Consider the following 21,199-nt stretch of genomic DNA (forward strand, 5'->3'; position numbering starts at 1 on the left):
AGATTTACGGTGAGAGGATAAAAAGGACCCGAGGACCAACTTTTTCCACCAAGAAGTATGTAGAGTGAATTGAAGTGATAGAGATGAGTGATTTACAATGTTAAAAAAGACATTGACAGGTATATGTATAGGAAAGGTTTGGAGGGACATGAGCTGAATGCAGGAAAATGAGACTAGCTCAAGTAGACAAAATGGCCAACATGGACATGCTGAATAACTATGCAAAAGTGGTGGTAATGGGGATTGTCAGCTATCCATAAACTGGGATAGGGTAAAGGCTGGTGGCTATACTTAGTGAGGAGTTTGAGGAGATTTGGTGCATCACTGAAAACTCAAACCTACAGGTGTACAATGGAGAGCATTCTGGCTGATTGCATCCCTGTCTGATACGGAGGTGCCAATGCTCAGGTCAAGAAAAAAACTCCAGAGGGTTGTTAATTTGGCCTGTGACATCACAGACCCCAACCTTTACTCCGTGGAGGACATCAACAAGAGGTGGTGTCTTAAGAAAGCAGTATCTATCCTCAAAGACCCCCACCTCCTAGGCCATGCCCTCTTCATTCTGCTACCATTGGGGGAAAAAGGTACAGGAGCCTGAGAATGAGCACTCAGTAGCACAAAGACAGCTTCTTCCCCTCCGCCATCAGATTCCTGAATGAAAATGAACCACAGACACTGCTGTACTTTGGTTTTTTTTCTTGCATTTTTTGTTTATTTTGTATGGTGATTTATCGAAAGGTTTGCACTGTGATGCTGCCGCAAAACAACAAATTTCGTGATGTGTTCCTGACAATAAATTCTGATTCTGAAAGAGGGGATGAGTTTGTGAAGATTTTGTTTCTTGCCAGTGAGGAAATTTGTCAATCTCGAAGATAAAAGCTTGAAGGGCTCAGGCTCAAAATGTCATCAATATATCTTTATCTCTTATATGACACTGCAAGACGGCTGAGTTCCTCCAGCATTTCTGCAGACTTCTGTGTTTAACTTGGACTCAAAGATAAAGTGGCATGTTCTGGGAAATGAGCCAGGTGAAGTTTGACCAAGCAGCAAAGTGTGCTGGCTGGGAAGCAGCAGTTGTGATGTCATCAGGTTTAGAATACACATGGACAAGGATATGGATGATTCCAAAGAAAATGAAATCAATTGGAGAAGGTTTGAGAACAGATCTGGCCCATGTCATCAAAGCTTGGCAGGCAATTCACACAAGTGAGAAGCAGGCTGATCACTGGAAGTGCAGAGGAGAAAGGAAACAAAAAGCAGAAGAATGATTGGAAGAGAGAAGAGTTTTTCAGTTTGAAAAGGAAAGCAGTTGTCACAGGGGACAATCAACGATCAAGAGGGAGACATTCTTGGAAGCAGAGGGCATGGCTATGGCTCTCAGAGGATAATCTAGTCAGGACTTCCAGAGTGATGTGAGTGGAATCTCAGGGAAAGAAGATGTGGTTGAGTCGCTGGAGGGGTTAAAAATCGATAGGAAGGTACGAAAAAGCAATTTATATTTTTAGCCCAGTAACAGCCCTTCTGTAACAGCCCTTGTGCACACAAGCTTCACAAATAATCTGGTTCTGACTGGATGAAAGTCAGGTTGGTGAAGAAACAAGGGAGGAAAGTGCAAAGGCCCTGGCCAAACAGCTGTAAATTCAGGAGCTTGAGGAGTGGAAAGTCTGAAAAGCTGCAGGAACAAACTCACAAAGTACAGAAGAATCAGTTTAACAAGAGGGGTCTTGAGATAACAATAATTTGGCTGAGTAGATTTATTAAAAGCAATCTGTGTCAACTCCACCACCATAACCCTGCACCATCTGGACACTGCTGTCAGACCAGCAGACTTTGTGAATTGTTTGATATTATTTATATTAATATGCAAATATACTTCACCTTTTTTAATGTTCAATGTAATAAATACTCCTGTGAGCCGGGTGAGTTCAAAGGCAGTACGGGAAGTGAGGCATGGTGATAGAAATGGAGGATTGGATCTGGGATGTGAGTACGGCCACATCACCTGCTGAGCTGGGGACTGACCGAGCTGTCAGGATTATTGAGGTTTAATTATGAAGTAAGTTTTTACCCCCTCCATAAATCTTCGTCCGCGAAGCCAAGCCAAAGAAGAAAGAAGTTTTAGCCCCACCATCCTGGTCTCACACTCTTCTTGCTATCCCTTTCAGACAAAGGTTCAGATCCTGGTGTCTGCTACCTCCAGGTTCAAGAGCAGTTTCTTTCTAACAGCTATCAGGCTGTTGAACCTCCTTGTGTTACCCTAACCAGAACACTACTCCAGGGCCAAAGAACCATCTGCACTAGTGTACCTTTTATTTGCCATAGGTGCAACTGTAAAGGTTCCATTATTGTCATGTAATGCTACATGAATTTTTAAAAAATTTTGCCTACTGAAATGAGTCCCATAGCAAGGTATGAACTCATAACCCCTGGTTTACAAGACCAGCACTGAGCTATTGAATAGTTATCTATAGTTTTGCATTTATATTTCTTGTGTGATAATATAGTTTATAAGAGTTGTTTGTTAGTGGAGTTTGCATAACTGTGTAGTTGCAGCAAGAATTTTATTGCATCTGTACAGTGTACTTGTGTATGACAGTATTCACTCATTGTAATCACACTATGAATTTTTGGTGCCAGACTGATAGATTTTACGGGTGATTGGGTCTTTTTTTCCATTAATGCTCCGATGTGCTTTTACTTCACTTTCGATGTTACACGGCAGTGTAGTAAATTTGCCAGGAACCGAGAGAGAACAGGAGCTGCAGTACAAATGTATTACAGGGAATTCATGAATCACCACCTTCTAGGTGAAATAATTCCTTCTCATCACAGTCCTGGCACATGCCCTCTGTACCCTCTCCACTGCATCACATCTTTCCAACAATATGGCAACCAGAAATGCATACAGTGCCTCAGCTGTGGCATAACAAATCATTTACAAACCTGTACCATAACCTTCCTGCTCCTGCATTCAATAACCTGCCCTTTTATGCTTGATATCTCCCTTTCCCACTTCAGTCTTGACACCAGGTCCTGACCTGAAATGTTTACTGGTTAGTGCTGCCTTCACCAATTTATCTGTCTATGCTGCTACCGTCAGAGATGTTTGGACATGTACATCAATGTCCCTATGTTTGTGGATGCCCCTCAGGCCTGTTCTTCATTGTGCTGTGTTAATACTAAATACAGGATTAACTTCCATTTGCCATTTCTCTGTCCAACTTACTAACTCAACTGAAGATGACACTCCTCGCTATTAATAAAGCTGCTATTGATTTTGTTCCCACCTCAAGTGGACTAGTTAGTGTGTCCGGGTGAACAGGTTAAAGGCTGGATGACCTGCAGCACCCCAACCCCTTTCCATCATCTCCAAGACCCAACCCTGGAAATATTCGATACTTGCCTGCATGTTGCAGTCTTAGCATGACACCATCTGTGATGAATAAGCTGGCTTGATGACCTCTCAAAATATTCCTCCCTCCCCACCACTGCACTATGGCAGCCACACAAGCACAGCGGAATGCACACTGTCCTGACTTGGAACTTAATGGCTGTTTCCTCTTCACTGTGCCTAAATCCTGGGAAAACCTTCAACAAAAAAGGTGCAGCAATTCAAGAAGGCAGGTCACCCTTCCACTACTTTGGGAAGATGGAGAGATGAAATATTGTGGTGGTATAATCTGCATAAATGAAAACCATGATCTGGGGTGACTCCTATTATCCTGTACTCATTGGAATTTGGGAAAAAAAAATATGTCATTTGATTGAGACTCAAAGATTCTGAGGAGGATTGACAGGAAAAATTGCAAGAAGCTTTATGCTTTGGGTGAATTTGATAAAATAGATTCTGAATAAGGGTTCACCATTTAGAGTAAAAATGTAATTCTGGAGATAGGTCAAACAGTGTTCCTTGTGTAGTAAAGATACATAACCAATGTTTCTGGCTTGAGCTCTTCATCAAGGTGCAAGCAAAATGTAGGCATGCGGCTGAAGCTCAGCGAATCTGTCTGCTTATGGGAGACGAAGACAAATTCCGTGTAATGTTGCACAATTTTTATTATATAACAATCAAGGAATCTTGAATTACTTTTTGAAATGGTGTTCATGTCATGAAGTGGCTCAACGATTTCACTGTTTTCAATGTTAATATGCTTAACGCATTGGATGGATGGTATTCCTAGTTAGCGTAAACTTGGGTCAGAGGATCCTCTGAGTCCAACATTTTTAAATTAATTGCCACCCAATTGACCTACACCCTGGTACGTTTTGAATAGTGTGAGAAAAATCCATGCAGACATGGGGAGAATGTACAAACTCCTTACAGACTGTATGGGATTCGAACCCTGGTCCTGATTGCTGGCACTGTAACGGCAATGTGCTAACCACTACACCAACTGTGGTTTCCCCAGTCTTTGTCTTATCACGAGGCTTCAGTGCAGAAATCAAGGCTGTGGTGCACTACTGAGGGGGTGCAGCATCTTCAGACAGGTTATGTTGAGGGAGTACAATGCTGTGAGGGTCAGATGTTATGGATGTTCTGTCATTGATCAAGTGCTATCTTTTCTTCAACCAGGATTGTTTGCTAGTATTCTGATAAAGTGCCAAGAATTTATGTTCCACCAAATATTAGCAAAAGAAATAAAGCATTCAATGTACCTTTGTAATGGCACTTTTTTTAAATATAAATTTGCTGCTCTGTTTTTTTTCTAATAATGTAACTGTAGTGTATTACTTCTAAAAATCTGAGGGATTAAAGGTACAATGTGTAAGCCAGATATTAGAACTTTCTTTGTTCCCATGTGGAATTTAAAGGATCTTTAGCTCTCGTTAGCAAAGAAGAAAATTGCTGTAGATCCTCAGCGTTTGTAGAGTGACCTTCCTTTCATGTTAACTCTGCTTCTCCTCCCGCAGATGCTGACTGACTATTTTGACCCTTTTCTGTATTTTCAGCTGCAGGTTTTGTAGGATGTTTGAAGCAAAAAGCAAACCAATGTAAGGATGGGGATAGACTTTAAGGCTTTTAACAAGGTTCCTCGTGGGAGATTGATCAAGAAGGTTCAGTCACTCAGTATTCAAGATGAGTTGTAACTTGGATTAAAGTTGGCTTTGCAGGTGAACCAGAGTGGAGGCCTTTGACTAGTGTTGTGCCTCAGGGATCTGTGCTGGGTCCATTGTTGTTTGGCATCTATTCTATACCATAATAGCCATAGCTGCCATGGGCACTGCTTCTTATCCCTGTTGTACCCTGTTGTTCAATAGTGAGGGCCCCACAGATGCTGAGTTTGAGCCCACCATCCAGCTACCTGCTCTCCATCGAACATCCTCACCCCAGGTCCCAATTACTGGAAGCGGTTGATGCCTGTGGCCTGCCAGGAAATTTTTGACCTTAAGTTGGAACTCACTTTATCTTCCATCTTCCCAATGAAGGTTCAATAATAGCATCCTCTGAAGGTCAAGACAGTGAGTTCCTAGCTTGTAGAAAATAAACAATGATCCAATTTTTAACATTTTTTGTGAATAAAGAAGCATACAGCAAGGAAGATAGATCAGCTCTTTGGTGTCAAATCAACAACCTTCCATTCAACTTTAGCAAAACCAAGCAGATAATTGTGGACTTCAGGAGGGAGTCAGGGGAACACAACCCAGTCCTTATTGAGACCTCAGTAGTGGAGAGGGTCAAGAACTTCAAATTCCTGGGTGTCCACATTTCCGAGGGTCTGTCCTAGAGCCTCCAAGTTGATGCAATCACGAAGAAGGTCTGCCAGTGGTTTTACTTTGTGAGGTGCTTGAGGAGATTCGGGACGTCACCGAAAACACTTGAAAAACTTCTACAGGTGTACCGTGGAGAGCATTCTGGCTGACTGCATCACTGTCTGGTATAGAGGTGCTAAATATCAGGACAAGAAAAAACATCGGAGGGTTGTTAACTTAGCCTGCAACATCACAGGCACCAGACTTCACTCCATTGAGAATATATACATAAGGCAGTGTATTAAAAAAGCAGCCCACCCCCCAGGCCATGCCCTCTGCTACCATCGGGAAGGAGGTACAGGAACCTGACGATGAGCATTCAGTGGCACAGGGGCAGCTTCTTCCCCGCTGCAGATTCCTGAGTAATCAATGAACTAGACACTGCCTTACTTTTCGTGCACTACTATTTAAATTTTTTTAATACATTACTGTTGTAAGATGGTTGATAATATGAATGTTTGCCCTGTGACGCTGCCGCAAAACACCACATTTCAGGACTCGTTCGTGACAATAAATTCTGATTCTGATAATAAATTTAAATTTAGAAATACATAGCCTTCTGGGCCATGAGCCAGTACCACCCAAATACCTTAATTTAATTTGCCATCCCTGTATGTTTTTAAGAGTGGGAGAAAAACGCAGCACCCAGATGAGGCCCACACATACATAAGGAGAACATATAAACTCTTTACAGTCTGTGCCAGATCAAATCCAGGTCACAGGTGCTGTAGTAGCGCTGCGCTAAATGCCACGCTAACCATGCTGCCTGTATTTATTGCTTGAGAAATGACAATTGAAAGTGTTAGTGACTCTCTACCTTATCTACAGTTCATTGGACGAAACCTCCCATTGTCCTCAGATGATACCACAGCTACCCTTGTGAGGAGCAAGGAAAGATCTCCTTATTGATCAGGGCCATGATTCCAGTCACACTGAGAATGAGTTAACTGCCCATTTGGCACTTTGAGAACATTTTTCCACCAACAGTGACTAACGTTCAGCCTTTCTGTTTCCCCAGGGGATGTGGTGGACATTTATCAGCGGGAATTTCTAGCATTACGTGACCGGCTCCATGCAGCCGAGCAGGAAAACATCAAACGATCTAAGGAGCTGAACGTGGTTTTAGATGAGATAAAGCGAACCATTGCCGAGAAACAAACTCTGAGGGACGTCAACAGAACCTGGAGCAACCTATCAGGTATTCTGCCCAGTACAGTGGTCTGCTCCATCTTGGGTAGCCACACTATTAGTGTGCAACCAGTTGGCTCGTTTAATACCCATAACCTGATGCTGAAATGCATAAGAAGGATGAGGGGAGGCCAAAAACATGGTCAAAAAGATCGATCTTAAGGAGCTTCTTAAAAGATGAATGGCTGGCAGAGGTTTTGTAGAAGGAACTTGGAGAAGAGCTTAGGAACTGCAGTTGCTGAAAATCTGAAATAAAATAAAAGTGCAGGAAAAAGTCAGCAGGTTCAGGCAGGAACAGAATTAGTTACAAGTCAAAGACCCTTCATCAACTCGGGAAAGAGACAACAACACTGGAAGACCTCAACTGTTAGCAGCATCTGTGGAGGCAAAAGTTGTTTGTTGGTGTCTTGGGTTGAAATCCTGCATCAGGCCTGAGATGAAAGAACTAAGATTTTCAGTATATAGTTGTGTGATGGTGGGGCTGCAAACTGATGGGGAAAGTATGATGGGTAGATAGAAGCAGATGAGAGAGGGGTGGGAAAGATGAACAAAAGGAGAAAATAATTGGTGGTCAGGCAGGTGACACAGGAACATTGTATGTTTATACCACTGGATTGTAATCTACCCATCTAAAAAAGAGATATCTTTCTGATATTAGCCTCTCCATAGTGATGGCAATAGGTCGGTGTGGGAATGGGAAGGAGAGCTAAAATGACAATTAGGAAGTTCAGATGCTGTTGCAGACAGAATTGAGGTGCTCTGCAGTATAGTCTGTGCTCTGTTCCTCCTCTGTAGGGGAGGATGCGTGTTACTTTTCCTGCCGTTGCAGGGGAATGTTCCAAGTGATAGAGGACGAGTGGTCAGGGAGGGATGAGCTTATCCACGAATCATGAGATTCGTGCCAATGGAAAGCAGAAAGGCAGAGGATGATGAGTTGGATGTTTTTTCTGCTGAGATGAAAAGTGGGGACCAATGGAGCTCTTTTCTTATTATATCTGGAGAGACGTTGGGAGTAGACATATGGAAAAAGGACAATGCATGCGAGAGCACCATTATCCATGGCAGAGTGGAAGCCATGTTCCCAGAAGGAGGACCTGCCAGAAGCCCCAGAGCAGGACCTCATGGTGATAATTGCTTAAGTGCAGGCAATATCAGAGATTGAGAAAAAGGGATGGCATACTTCTGGGAGGCTGGTAGGAGGAGGTTTAGTTAAGGAAGCTGAGGGAATTGGTGAGTTTGTGGATGTCGGTATCAGGTCTGACTCCTGAAGTGGAGACGAGACTATTTAGAAAAGGGAAGGTGCTCCCAGTGAATTTGAAGGCATGAGGAAGCTGGTGGAAGGTGATGAAGTTGACACGTTCTATACAGTCAGAGGTATTGAAAAGTTGAGTGGGGGCATGTGCCAAAGTTGGGCTGAGTGGGAGAATGGATCAGCTCATGACAGAATGACAGAGCGGGGTCTAAGACCTTTTGTGATGGGGCTTAGAGGTGTACAGTGACTGAATATCCATGGTAAAATTTAATCCATGGAATTAGAATTTATCAGATTGATGAAGGAAGAAGATGTGTCCCAGATGCAAATAGGAATGGCTTGGATAAGGGGAGACAGGGTGGAGTCCAGGAATGAGGAAGAAATTTCAATGGGGTAAGACCAGGTAGAAACAATGAGCCTGCCAGGGGGTTGTTGTTTATGGACCTGGGTAAGAGATAGAAGCTTCCGGCAGATGTGGTCGAGGCGGGATCATTGGTTACATTTAAGGAAAGACTGGATCGTTACATGGATAGGAGGGGACTAGAGGGGTATGGACCGGTGCTGGTCAGTGGGACTAGGAGGGTGGGGATTTGCTACGGCGTGGACTAGTAGGGCCGAACTGGCCTGTTCTGTGCTGTAAGTGGTTATATGGTTACATGGTTATATATGGTTAATGAGGAGTTGAGGCTCTATGAGGTTGTCTGATGTGATGGGACTTATAACAGCTGAACAGACAGTGGCCTGGTGTTTGTTAGTGGGGAGGACAGTGGATGAACAAAGGGATTGTCTGTCATAGTGAAATAATGCAGCCTTTAAATGGATGTTGTAGCACATTTGAGTCTGGGTGATGTGTTGTCTGGCGCTCTGTGCTTAACCATAGAACAGTTTATGGCATGGAAACAGGCCATCTCAGTCCTACAAATCCACGCCCATTTACTCAACTCCGCTAGCTCCCCCCGCCTATTCTCCACCCATAATCCTCTAACCCCCCTCTTATCTATTTATATATCCAGCCATTCGTCTCCACAGTGCTTTTTTTATTTGTATATTCTGCACTGCTTAGCCTGTCTCTGTCAACCAGATAAAACAGCATCACCCAGACTTCACAGCATTAGTGATACGTCACATGATTACCAAGTGAAAAGTGGGTTAGATGAGCTCTAGTTGTTTTAGAAACATTGGACCTTTTTCCAAAGTTCAGTTTTGCAACATCATGCTTGCTCAAACAAGCAAGTTTTACTGATCATAATTAAATGGGTACATTAATAAGAACGATTTAAGGATACGGGCTTAACACAGACAAATGGGACTAGCTCAGGTGACAACTTGGCTGGCAAGGACATAAGATATAGGAGCAGTAGTAGGGCCATTCAGCCTGTCGAGTTCACTCCACCATTCCATCATGAGCTGTTCCTTTCATCCACTTAGCTCCTCTTCCCTGCCTTCTCCCCAATGATCTTTGATACCCTAACTATTCAAACACCTCTCAGTCTCTGTCTAAATAAACCCAATGATCTGGCCTCCACAGCTGTCTGTGGCAGTAAATTTTAGAGATTCACCACTCTCTGGCTAAAGACATGTTGAGCTGAAGGCCTGTTTCTCTGCTGTATAAGTAAAAATCTACAATTGTTTAATAATATTGATGCATTTAATCTGAAATTCATTGTGATGTCACTTTCCAGTGAAGCATTATTGTGCATTAAAGTGTAAGAAATTGTTTGGAACAGTATTAAGCTATTAGGCTCTACAAGCCGAGCTTTTCTCATTATGTTCACCATTCCAGCAAGGCTTTCAATTGTGACAAATGCACTTTATGCCAACACTTTCCTGTTGATTTGTTCTCTATTATTACTCCTTGGGTGGAAAGAGTTCTACATGACTTCATTGAATCATGCCCTTGTCAAGAAACAATGTTTTGGAAAGCTTTTTTCCAAGCAAGTTTTCTCCTTGTCAGTGAGCTTTTATGTTTAAAAATAACTTTTAGGAATGATGTACATGAGAAAACCATGGATGAAAATGTAATGCTGATGGGTAGTTCTGCTGATGTTTGAAGGTGAAACTGCTGATGGGACTACAAGGGAGAAATGAAGGACCTGGAATCAAAAACATTTCCTCTTACTTGTCTGAAGATTAATGAATAGTACTGAGGAATGCAAACGTGGATTGGGGCAGGAGTAGAACACTTGGCTTTTCGCCTGCTCCACTATTTAATCACAATCTGCTTGTACCTCGTTCCAATCTACTTTACCCCATTGTTTATTTATTATTGCTCTTTTCAAATATATTCAAGTCTCTTTATTTCTAAAGAGACTCATGGTCCTACATTCACCACGGTAACAGGCCCTTTCAGCCCAGGAGCCCCTGTGCTGCCCAAGTAAACCCAATTGACCTATACTCCCTGTACGGTTTTGAATGGTTGGAGAAAACCCACGCAGATAAGAGGAGAAGGTACAGGCAGCACAGGATTCCAACTTCAGTGGTTGGCGCTGTAACAGCATCGTGCTAATCGTGCTGCCCAATCCTGTATGATGTTTGACTGAAATGGGCAACTCATCTTGCTTAAACAGTAGCCATTAGATCTAGATTCTCCCACCAGAGGAACATCTCCAAGATTATCCAGTTAAGGATCGTGGGTGCTTCATGAAGTTGCCTCACACATTTTGAAGCAGCATTTGCAAACCTCGCCTGTTCAACCTTCCATCATAGGCCAACCTGCCCATTCAGATATTTATCCAGTAAACCTTCTCTGAACTGTTTCTAATACATGAATATATTTCCTTTAATAAAGAGACCAGTACTGTAGACCAGTCATTCTCAAACTTTTTTCAGCTCTGGGGCCCCCCCGAGGACTCTGCTCAAAGTTTATGACTCACTTTTCTGTTAAGCAGTCAAGATTTGGTTTCTTCTGTACTTCTCTCTCAATGACTACATAAAAACATAAAAATAATTACATGAGGTGAAAAGAAAACCAGGCTTTTACTTAAATGTGTTGTAGCCCCTGGGAGAGGGTTTGTGGGGGGTGGGAGCTGTAGGGCCCCTGTTGAGAATGTCTCCTGCAGAGTATATGCCAGATGTGACCTCATTAATTTCACATTTAATTGAAGCATAATCTCCTAACTTTCACGTTCAATTCCCCTAGTATGGTAATATTCGGTTAGCTTTCCTAAATGCTATACAGGTTGAACTACTTTAATCCAGCAACGTTGAGACCTAGCCATTGCCAAACCACAGTAAGTGCTGGAAAACAGAAATGGACTCCTGAGGGAACCCCCTATATAAGCATATCAAAGGTAGAGCAAAGATTAAATAATAATGTGGGTGGCATGGTTAGTGTAGTGGTTAGTGCAACACCTGTACAACACCAGCGATCTGGACGTGAGTACAAACTCCTTACAGGCAGTGCGGGACTCGAACCCTGGTCCTGATCGCTGGGACTCTAAAGATTGAATCTGCTGCAGTTAGTACAGACTCCTTACAGACAGCACAGGACTCGAACCCTGGACCTGATCGGGACATATTCAACCTCGACGGCCCCGGCAATTGGGACCAGGGTTTGAGTCCTGTGCTGTCTGTAAGGAGTTTGTATTAATTGCAGCTGATTCAACACGTGCCGGACCATGGGAGTTGCTAGACCACTGGATAATAGAGGTTCAATTTGTATCTGTATAACAGCCTTTAGTGAATCAGAATTTACTGTCATGAACACATCACAAACTTCGTTGTTTTGCGGCAGCATTGCTTTGTAAATATTCCTTATAAATTACATTTAAAAATAAATAAATTAGTGCAAAAAAGAGAAAAAGAACGTGGTTCATTGTCCGTTCAGAAATCTTTTGACAGAAGGGAAGAAGCTGTTTTTGTCCCGTTGGGTGTTTGTCTTCCTGTACCTCCTTCCTGATGTTAGCAGTGAGAAGAGTTCATGGCCTGGCTGCTAGTAGATGTCCTCAATAGAGTAGAGACTGATGTCTGTGATGGTGCTGGCTGAGTTCCGAACTCTCTGTAGTCTTTTCCGGTCCTGTGCATTGGCACCTCCAGACCAGACAGTGATGTGAACAGTCAGTACACAGTACACCTGTACAAATTTGCAAGGGTCTTTGATGACATACCAAATCATATACCAGGAGATCGAGATAAATGAATTTGTCTAATATGAAGAAGTTTTGAAGGATTGTAGAAGTTGTTGACCTTTTCTAGTCAACTATGAACATCGGCACTTCTGACCTTGTGCTAGAAGGAAGATAGCTGATAAAGAAACTGACCTTGATTGGACCTGGGACCTGTCCTGAGGATGTTATGCCACACTTGGTCAACAGCTGCCTTGAGGTCAATGGTAGTCATTCCCCTCTCAAATCTGGAGTTTAGCTCTTGTCTTTCCCAAAGCTATGTTGGGTTCTGAAGCACATAGCCCTGATAGTGCCCAAAGTGAGTATCAGTGTACAGGTTGGGCCAAGTGCCAGCTGATAACGCTGTCAGTAATCGTGGTGATTGAGTGGGCTAGGTTAGTAATTAGCAGAATTGTTTTTTGTGTGTGGAGTATCACCGGTAAGCATTTATCCACGTTGTCAGTTAGATACCAATGTGCTCGTAGTGTGGAGTGAATGCCTCAAGTACTATGGACAGGATGTTATTTGCCCCACATTTTGTGGCTTATTCAGAGGTGTCAGCTGTACCTTGAATCAGATGGACCAAAGGAGGACTTCTGCGATGGTAGGGATTTTGGGAGGAAACAGAGATGGATCATCCACTCCACACTTCTGGCTAAAAATGATTGAAGGTGCTCCATTTGCATTTATCATGTGCTTATTGCAATAGCAGTGACTACATTTCAATGAAATGCCATTGGTTGAAAAGCCTTGAATGCACTCTTGAAATTAATTTCTATTCCCAGATTTATTAAAACATAACTGCCCTTTGCTGCAGAAAGCACAATACCGTAGATTAGCCAATTTATGGAACATAAAACAAGACAGTACAGGAACCCATGCATGGGCACTGAGCTTGATGTCCAAATCAAACGAAAACTTTGCTGCTTGCACTTGAGAGCTATCCCTCCATCCACAGTCGTATGTCTATTTAGAAGTCTCTTTCTTTAACACTACGATTGTACCTGCTTCCAGATACCTACCACTGTGTAAAAGAATATTTGCTGTGCGCATCTCCCTTGAACTTGCTCCCCTCCTCATTAAACACATGTCCTCTGTCACCCTGTCAGTGTCTCCCATGATTTTACACACCGCTTTCAGGTCTCCCCTACGCTTCAGAGAAAACAACCCAAATTGTTCTCTGCAATGGGCCTTTCTATAATGGGGTGATAAGAATTCCACATCGTATTCTAAGTAATCTGTGGTTGACATAGCTGCAACAACTTGCTCCATCCAAAAGGCAAGCATTCCTTGTGTCATCTTAATCAGCCTATCGTCTGGAATAGTTAATGAACACACGAAGTATGCTAGCTAATCATCATTTAGTGTGCGCACACTCCACACGCATGCCAGCACTCATGCACCCACTCAAGTTGTATTGTCTCCCACAGTTCCCTATCTTAAACAAAAACAGAAGCTGCTGGTTAATGCACAGCATTGGGAGGGCAAGGATTAATGGTTCAGATCAATGCCTTTGATCACAACTTGAAAAGTGAGGAAATGAGTGCGCCTGAAGCTGCAGATGAAAGGTGTGATGGGAACAAAGGCAATATCTCCAGTAGGATGGAGATTGAGGTTGCCCAGCTGACATCTTTCTTTCAGTTCCGCCTCATTAACAGAAATATAATAGCAGTTAGAGAATGGGAAGAAAAGAGACATAAAATTCAGATCCTGTGAGCTGAAGAAAAGGGTATTTGCTGGAAATTGGTAATAATAAATGCTGGAAAATTCAGCAGTTTAGATAGAATTAGGGTACAGTATAAAAAATCTAGTGAATGTTAGAGCTGGATGAATTTGCATCAGAACTGGATGATTCTAACACCATAAGGACAGGCTGGTTATCTGAAACAATTGAACTTTTTTGTTTGGAGTCTTTTTTAACATTTTATAATTTTTCAAACTCAAATAATCCATAATAATAAAAACACACTACATTTTCCAATTATATGCAAGCTTCACCATTGAGTCCAATTCCCATCCCCCCATCTCATCCCCCTCCATTATACCAATTAATATATCCAGAGACAAAATTATATAGACAATTACCCTGAAAAGAGAGACAGCAACAATAAATTAGTCCTTGCCCCATTTTACAATGTCTCTTTGGCTTCCAGACATATTAGGGACATACTGGTCAAATATTAAAACAAAACAATTACACACAAAAAATCTTATGGAAAATGGAAGAATAAGCTCAACAAAAGACAAATCATAGGATTTCATGACTAATTAAGATGGACGGATGGATTTCCAACCCCCCCCCCACCCACCCAAGGAGGAGGTAGATGGGAACAGACAAAGCAACGAAGCACAAGGAAGCGCACTATATATTTGTACCTATAGAATGTAGGTACAGTTAACAAATTTTCAGGAAGGTGTCATATTTCCTCCTTAAGTTGTAGGTAATTTTCTCCAGGGGAACACAGCTCTGCATTTCCACATTCCAATGCACAATGCCTAGATGAGAGTCTGACTTCCAAGTAACCACTACGCACTTTCTGGCCTCCACCAAAGCAATCAACACAATTCAATTTTAAATTTGGGCAACTTCTTGTAAGTCTTACGTTCATGATGTTTCCCACCAGGAACAACTCTGGATCCTGTGGAAATTCCTTACCTATAATTTTTTTCTAGGACATAGGACCATGACCAGGTTGAAAGATTCCCTTCTCTATGTCGCATCACCTAAAACATTGATCTGAAATTTCTGGCTTAGCCTTGTTCAATTTCTGTGGTATATAGTACAACTGGTGTAGAAAATTATACTGCACCAGCCTGTATTAAGTGTTAATAATTGTGGTCATGCTGTCACGCCACAGGTCTGACCAGCACCTTTCATCAATCATTACACCCACCTTTGCCTAGATTTATGAAAACACGGCTTTGCGCTTTCTGCTTGGAGTAAGAAATACATTGCCACAATAAACTTACATGTGTTCTCCTTTTGTATCAGGGCCTCCATACTGCTGCACTCCAGTAGGACCATAGCTGGACCTAATTTGTCCCTTAAACTACAACAAGAGGCCCTTGTAGGCTCTTTCTTCTAGCTCATAGGACCTTTGCTTAGATTTTGTTAACATTTTTTTCCATTCTCTATGTGTTTATCGTATTGTACTTGAGCTTCTTACTAATTAGCCTTCGATGTTTTTCCACAGAGCCTCATAGTTGAAGGTTCTTTTCTAAAATTGTAATCTTTTCCAATTTGTCCTCATCCCTCGTATATTAACTAATAATTTAGCCCCTTAAATATGCCTTTAACATGTCCGAAAGTAAAAATTTGTCTGTATTTCAGTCAAGAGTTAGTATCACAGAAAATATTTATTTGATTTAGTATAAAATTTTAAAAATCTGGTATTTTAATACTTTGCTATGAACTGATTCTTGCTTGTCTGGTATATCAATGGCCAATAAACGAAGTGAATGATCTGATAAAAGTCTTGATTTGTATGATCCTACTCTGCAAGTGAGCTGGTCAAAAGTATATCTTTGAGTAGGAGTTGTATTGTCTCAAATAAAAGGAATAATCCCTCTCCCCTGGATGAAGCCTCCTCCAGATGTCCATAAAATTCAGCTCCCCCATTAACCCCAGTAAGGCTAAAGCTTTAGCTGCTTTAGTTTTTTTAAAAATCTTTTCCCCTTGTTCTATCTAGAACTGGATCGAAACAACAGTTAAAGTCTCTTCTCACCAGAATGTTTTCACGAGAGTCAGCCAATCTTAAGAAGCTGACTCTAATAAACTTAGCGTCATCTGTATTGGGCACATACAAGTTCATCAGGTCCAAGATTCTGAATATGTCTGACAGTGCACCAGAACGTATCTACCTGTTGGATCTGTAGTCACGAGTTGCATTCCAAATGGGAGATTCTTTCCTTCTAATATTGCCACTCCACTTACTTTTGAATGAAGAGGATGCAATGACCTGGTCATCTCACCTTCTCTTTAATTTCAGATGTTCAGATTCCGTTAAATGGGTCTCCTGTAGGAAGGCCAGGTCAACACCTAACTTCTTGATGTGAGCTAATCATTTTTTTCTTTTAATATGGCTGTTAAGACCATCAACATTAAAACTAGTTCATTTAATTGCCTTATTCCTACCTCACAGTTCATGATTATGTTATTGAATTTCCCCCCCACCCCATGTCTCTACTCCCAACACTCCACACCCACAATCCCTCAGGACTATCCCCTTGCGAGCTTGAAACTCTTAAATACAATCACTAGTCAAGAGTGGAAAATAGTTGGTTGTAAAAATATTAAAAAGGAGAAAAACAACCCCAAAGAAAAAGTAAAGAGACCTGCCAAAAAAAGTAGGAAAAGGGCCCCTTTGTGCGGGTGGAACGAAGTGTCTCATTGACATACCAGAGAAAGTACACCCATCCCCGGTTCCAGCAAAGCAAGCAAAAAAGGTTCTTAATTAACTCTCAATAATTATTACCTGTAAAGACAGTCAAACAATAAGAAAAAACCACTAATAGTCACACTATACATAATTTATTATAACAGCCTTAATTATTCCAAACTATAATTCACTCATACATCAGAACCTCATTTAACTAGTTCTTAATCTACATTGACAAAACTTTCAAATATTTTCAAAATATGCTCCAATTATGTGTCAGATGTGTCATTTAATTTCTCCATTATCATCTTGACCACGTTGTTCAGCATATAATCCTGGGACTGTTCCTTCCTTTTCCTTCTCCCTAATTCCTCGGAAAACTCCCTATGAAACAGTCCTTGTTCTTCCTCCCTTCCAAGAATCCAGCAACATGTTTTCCAGCCAACCCTATACGTCAGCCCCTTTCGAAATGTTGGCTCTACTGGCTGTTTCACAGTACCATCTCCCATGGATCTGACAGAGGAAGGCGACAAGCCCTTCCTCCAGCAAGTTAGCCCATTCTGACATAGGGCCCTTCCCATGTAGGAGTGGGGGCGGGTTGATCCTCTGCCCCTGCCCTCTTCCCCAGGCTAAGCCTGGGCTCCGAAGCAGGGTTGGGCCGAGTATCTTTCAGCCTGGCACCAGGAGTTGCAGAAACATTTGCCGCCTTCCTACCAATCATCTTGGTAAGTAGCAGTCTTAACTGATTATTTCCAGAGATTTTAAATGACAAAAATGCTGTCTTTTTGGTAAAAATTCTCAATTTACCTCGGAGCTGCCTGTGACACGTCCTCTCACTCTGACATGATGTGCACCACCCCCACCCCCACCCCCCCCCCCCCCCCCCCAAAACCACTGCAGTTTGTCCTTCTTCATCAATGCCTGGATAATAAGGTGAGGATGGAGGAAAGCAGAACAGGCTAGCAGGTGATAGGAAAAAGAGAAAGGACTGAGAAGTGATGTGGGAGCTGCAGATGGGTGACAAAGATGTTCTTTGAGAGGAGGAAGGGAAGAGACTGATTTGGAAAATATGTCTTATGAGGCAAGGTTAGCAGAGCTGGGACTTTTCTCTTTGGAGCGTAGAAGGATGAGAGGAGACTTAATTGAGGTCTACAAGATTCTGAGAAGCGTAGATGGGGTGAACAGCCAGCACCTTTTTCCCCAGGGCAGGAATAGCAAACCCTAGAGGACATGTGTACAATGTGAAAGGAGGGAAGTTTAGGGGAGATGTTATGGGTAAGTTTTTTTCCCCCCACACAGAGAGTTGTGGGTACCTGAAATGCCTTGCCAGGGATGGGGTTGGTGGCTGGAACATTAGCGGCATTTAATAGATTCTTAGACAGGCACATGGATGAAAGGAAAATAGAAGATTATGGGGTAGAGAGGGTTTAGTACAGTGGTTCCCAACCTTTTTCTTTTCACACAAACGTACCACTTTAAATATTTCCTATGCTGTAGGTGCTCTGTGATTTGTAAAGGATTGCTTAAAGTGGTATGTGGGTGGGAAGAAAAACCCTCGTACCTAATTGACTCATTATGTGCTTGGTTTCATAACTCCAAAGAAAATGGGCCAATGACAATTTTTCTCAAGTAAAATATTTCAATAACAATTGGGTCCAGTGGTATGTGAGTGAAAAGAAAAAAAGCTGAGAACCATTGGTTTAGTACTCTTTTAAGGAATATATGGTTGGCACAACAAAGAGGGCCGAAGGGCCTGTACTGTGCTGTAGTGTCCTATGATGGTTCATGCACATTAATCAAAAATTAATGTGATATTGTATAAAGTGAGTTTCATTTGGTTCTTCAGAAGGTACCTGTCAGAGGAAATTCTTCTGAAGCTCTGGAACCCCAATTTATTCTTAATGGTTTTTAAATGACTGCTTTGATTCGAGGTAGCATTTCCATTTTATCTCTCTCATAAAGTTGATCTAATTTCAAGCTGTCTTGTTACACTTGACTGCTAATTTGGTTGCAGCTCAAGTATTTTAATCTTGAACTCGATGGGAAATTTTGCATATGTGAGGCTTTAAATGTCGTTTTTCTTCTCTTTTTATTTAACACTTCCAGCATCCTGAGACCATTTGCAGAACGAGAGTCTCGAAGTTTCTGCTAGTGGGGAGGTACCTACATTTGCCATAGACCACACATGTCAAACTCTGGCCCATTATATTTGGCCCGCAAGATCATTTCAAAAATGTATTAGAGGTGGCCCGCCCTGCAACGAGAGCCGATGCTGTTTTTTGGTAATGTCACCCCCACCATCCTTCCCCTTCATTGCACATCCTTCCCTACTCCCTAACTATCCCCTCCCCCCTAAAACAACCCCCCTTAAAAGATGGCCAGAATATTCTCAAAAAGGAATCCAGAATGGTAAAGACAATAGACAATAGGAGCTGGAGTAGGCCATTTGGCCCATCGGGCCAGCACCGCCATTTTAGATCATGGCTGATCATTACCATCAGTACCCCTTTCCAGCCTTATCCCCATAACCCTTAACTCTGTTACCCACAAGAGTCTTATCTAATTCTCTTTTGAACATAGTCAGCAAATCCGCCTCTACCACCCTCTGTGGCAGAGCATTCCACAGATTCACACTTCTCTGGGTAAAAAAATGCTTTCTCATCTCCGTCCTAAAGGGCCTACCCTGTATTCTTAAACTATGCCCTCTAGTCCTCGTCTCCCCCATCATTGGGAACAAGTAATCAGACTTCACCTTGTCTATCCCCCTGATGATTTTATATACCTCAATCATGTCCCCCCTCATCCTTCTAAACTCCAATGGATACAAGTCCAGTTTTTCTAGCCTTGCTGCATATGACAACCTGCCATCCCTGGAACTAACCTTGTAAATCTGCGCTGCACACCCTCTATAGCTAGTATGTCCTTCCTCAAGTTTGGAGACCAGAACTGGACGCAATACTCCAGGTGGGGTCTCACCAGGGCCCTGTATAACTGCAGAAGGGCATCTCTGTTCCTATACTCCAATCCCCTCTTTATGAAAGCCAACATTCCATTTGCCTTCTTCACAGCTTTCTGAACCTGCATGCTAGCCTTCAGTGACCGGTGAACAAGTACACCCAGATCCATTTGCACTTCCCCACTCCCTAGCTTGTCTCCATTTAAATAATACTCAGCTTTCCTATTACTTCCCCCAAAATGAATAACCTCACATTTGTTCACATTGAAATTCATCTTCCATTTAGCCGCCCACTCCTCCAGCCTGTCCAAGTCCCTCTGCATTTTCCTTACATCCTCCTCACACCCCACACCGCCACCCAGTTTAGTGTCATCTGCAAATTTGCTCATGTTATTCACAATCCCCTCATCCAAATCATCAACATAAACTACAAACAACTGAGGACCCAACACCGATCCCTGAGGCACTCCACTCGTCACATCCTGCCATTCTGAAAAAGACCCATTCACTCCAACCCTTTGTTTCCTATCTCTTAACCAATTTCCTATCCATGTCAGCACCTTACCTCCAATTCCATGCTCCCTGATCTTGCCCACTAGACTCCCGTGCGGTACCTTATCAAAGGCCTTCTGGAAGTCCAAATACACCACATCCACTGGCTTTCCCGAGTCCACCCTCTTTGTCACATCCTCAAAAAATTCCAGAAGGTTAGTCAAGCATGACTTACCCTTGAGGAATCCATGCTGACTAGCCCTTATACTATTATTACTGACTAAGTGTTCTGCTATTTCTCCTTTTATGATGGACTCCAATATCTTCCCCACCACTGATGTCAGGCTACCCGGTCTATAATTTCCCGTTTTCTCCCTCCCTCCTTTCTTAAAAAGCGGCACCACATCAGCCACTCTCCAATCCTCAGGGACCTCCCCGGAATCTATGGAACTTTGGAAAATGTCGACCAGTGCCTCCACAATTTCCATAGCCACCTCTTTAAGCACCCTGGGATGCAGCCCATCAGGCCCTGGGGATTTATCAGCCCTCAGTCCCAACAATTTACTCATAACCTCCTGCTTCTGGATCCGGATATCCATTAGATCCCCTACCTCCCCAATAAAGTTCCCCAAGTCTCTTGGTACCGCATGACCACTACCCCCTAACTGGCTATAACCTATATCCTCCTTGGTGAAGACAGTTGCAAAGTATTTGTTAAATTCCTCTGCCATCTCCTTGTTTCCGGTAATAATTTCACCCTTGCCCATTTTCAAAGGGCCAATTTTAGACCGAACCAATTTCTTCCTCTTCACATACTTAAAAAAGCTTTTGCTATCCTCCACAATATTATCTGCTAATTTCCTCTTGTACTTCATTTTCCTGTCTCTTATGGCTTTCTTAGTTACCCTCTGATGTTCTTTGAAGGTTTCTCAATCCTCTAATTTCCCACTCTGCTTCGCTATCTTATAATTACTCCCTTTGGACTTGATAATGCACTTGATTTCCTTAGTTAGCCAGGGCTGCCATTTACATCTCCTAGAGTCTTTCCTCCACTTTGGAATAAATTTGTCCTGAATCC

The 21,199-nt window shown here is 42.4% G+C and overlaps 1 protein-coding gene across 4 annotated transcripts in view; it reads left to right on the forward strand.

Moving 5' to 3' along the window:
- The window catches only part of mgat4b (alpha-1,3-mannosyl-glycoprotein 4-beta-N-acetylglucosaminyltransferase B), a 166,950-nt gene that overhangs the window by 49,705 nt on the left and 96,046 nt on the right, over nt 1–21,199 (forward strand). For 3 of the 4 annotated variants that reach the window (XM_069897971.1, XM_069897969.1, XM_069897970.1), the window contains exon 2: nt 6,770–6,949. In XM_069897971.1, coding sequence (XP_069754072.1) covers nt 6,770–6,949 — 180 coding nt within the window. Of the gene's footprint in view, nt 1–6,769; nt 6,950–18,779; nt 18,956–21,199 lie in introns of those variants that run through there. The other variant, XM_069897972.1, reaches the window with a different exon arrangement.

This window comes from Narcine bancroftii, chromosome 9 (genome assembly GCF_036971445.1).
Source record: "Narcine bancroftii isolate sNarBan1 chromosome 9, sNarBan1.hap1, whole genome shotgun sequence".
Taxonomy (NCBI): Eukaryota; Metazoa; Chordata; class Chondrichthyes; order Torpediniformes; family Narcinidae; genus Narcine; species Narcine bancroftii.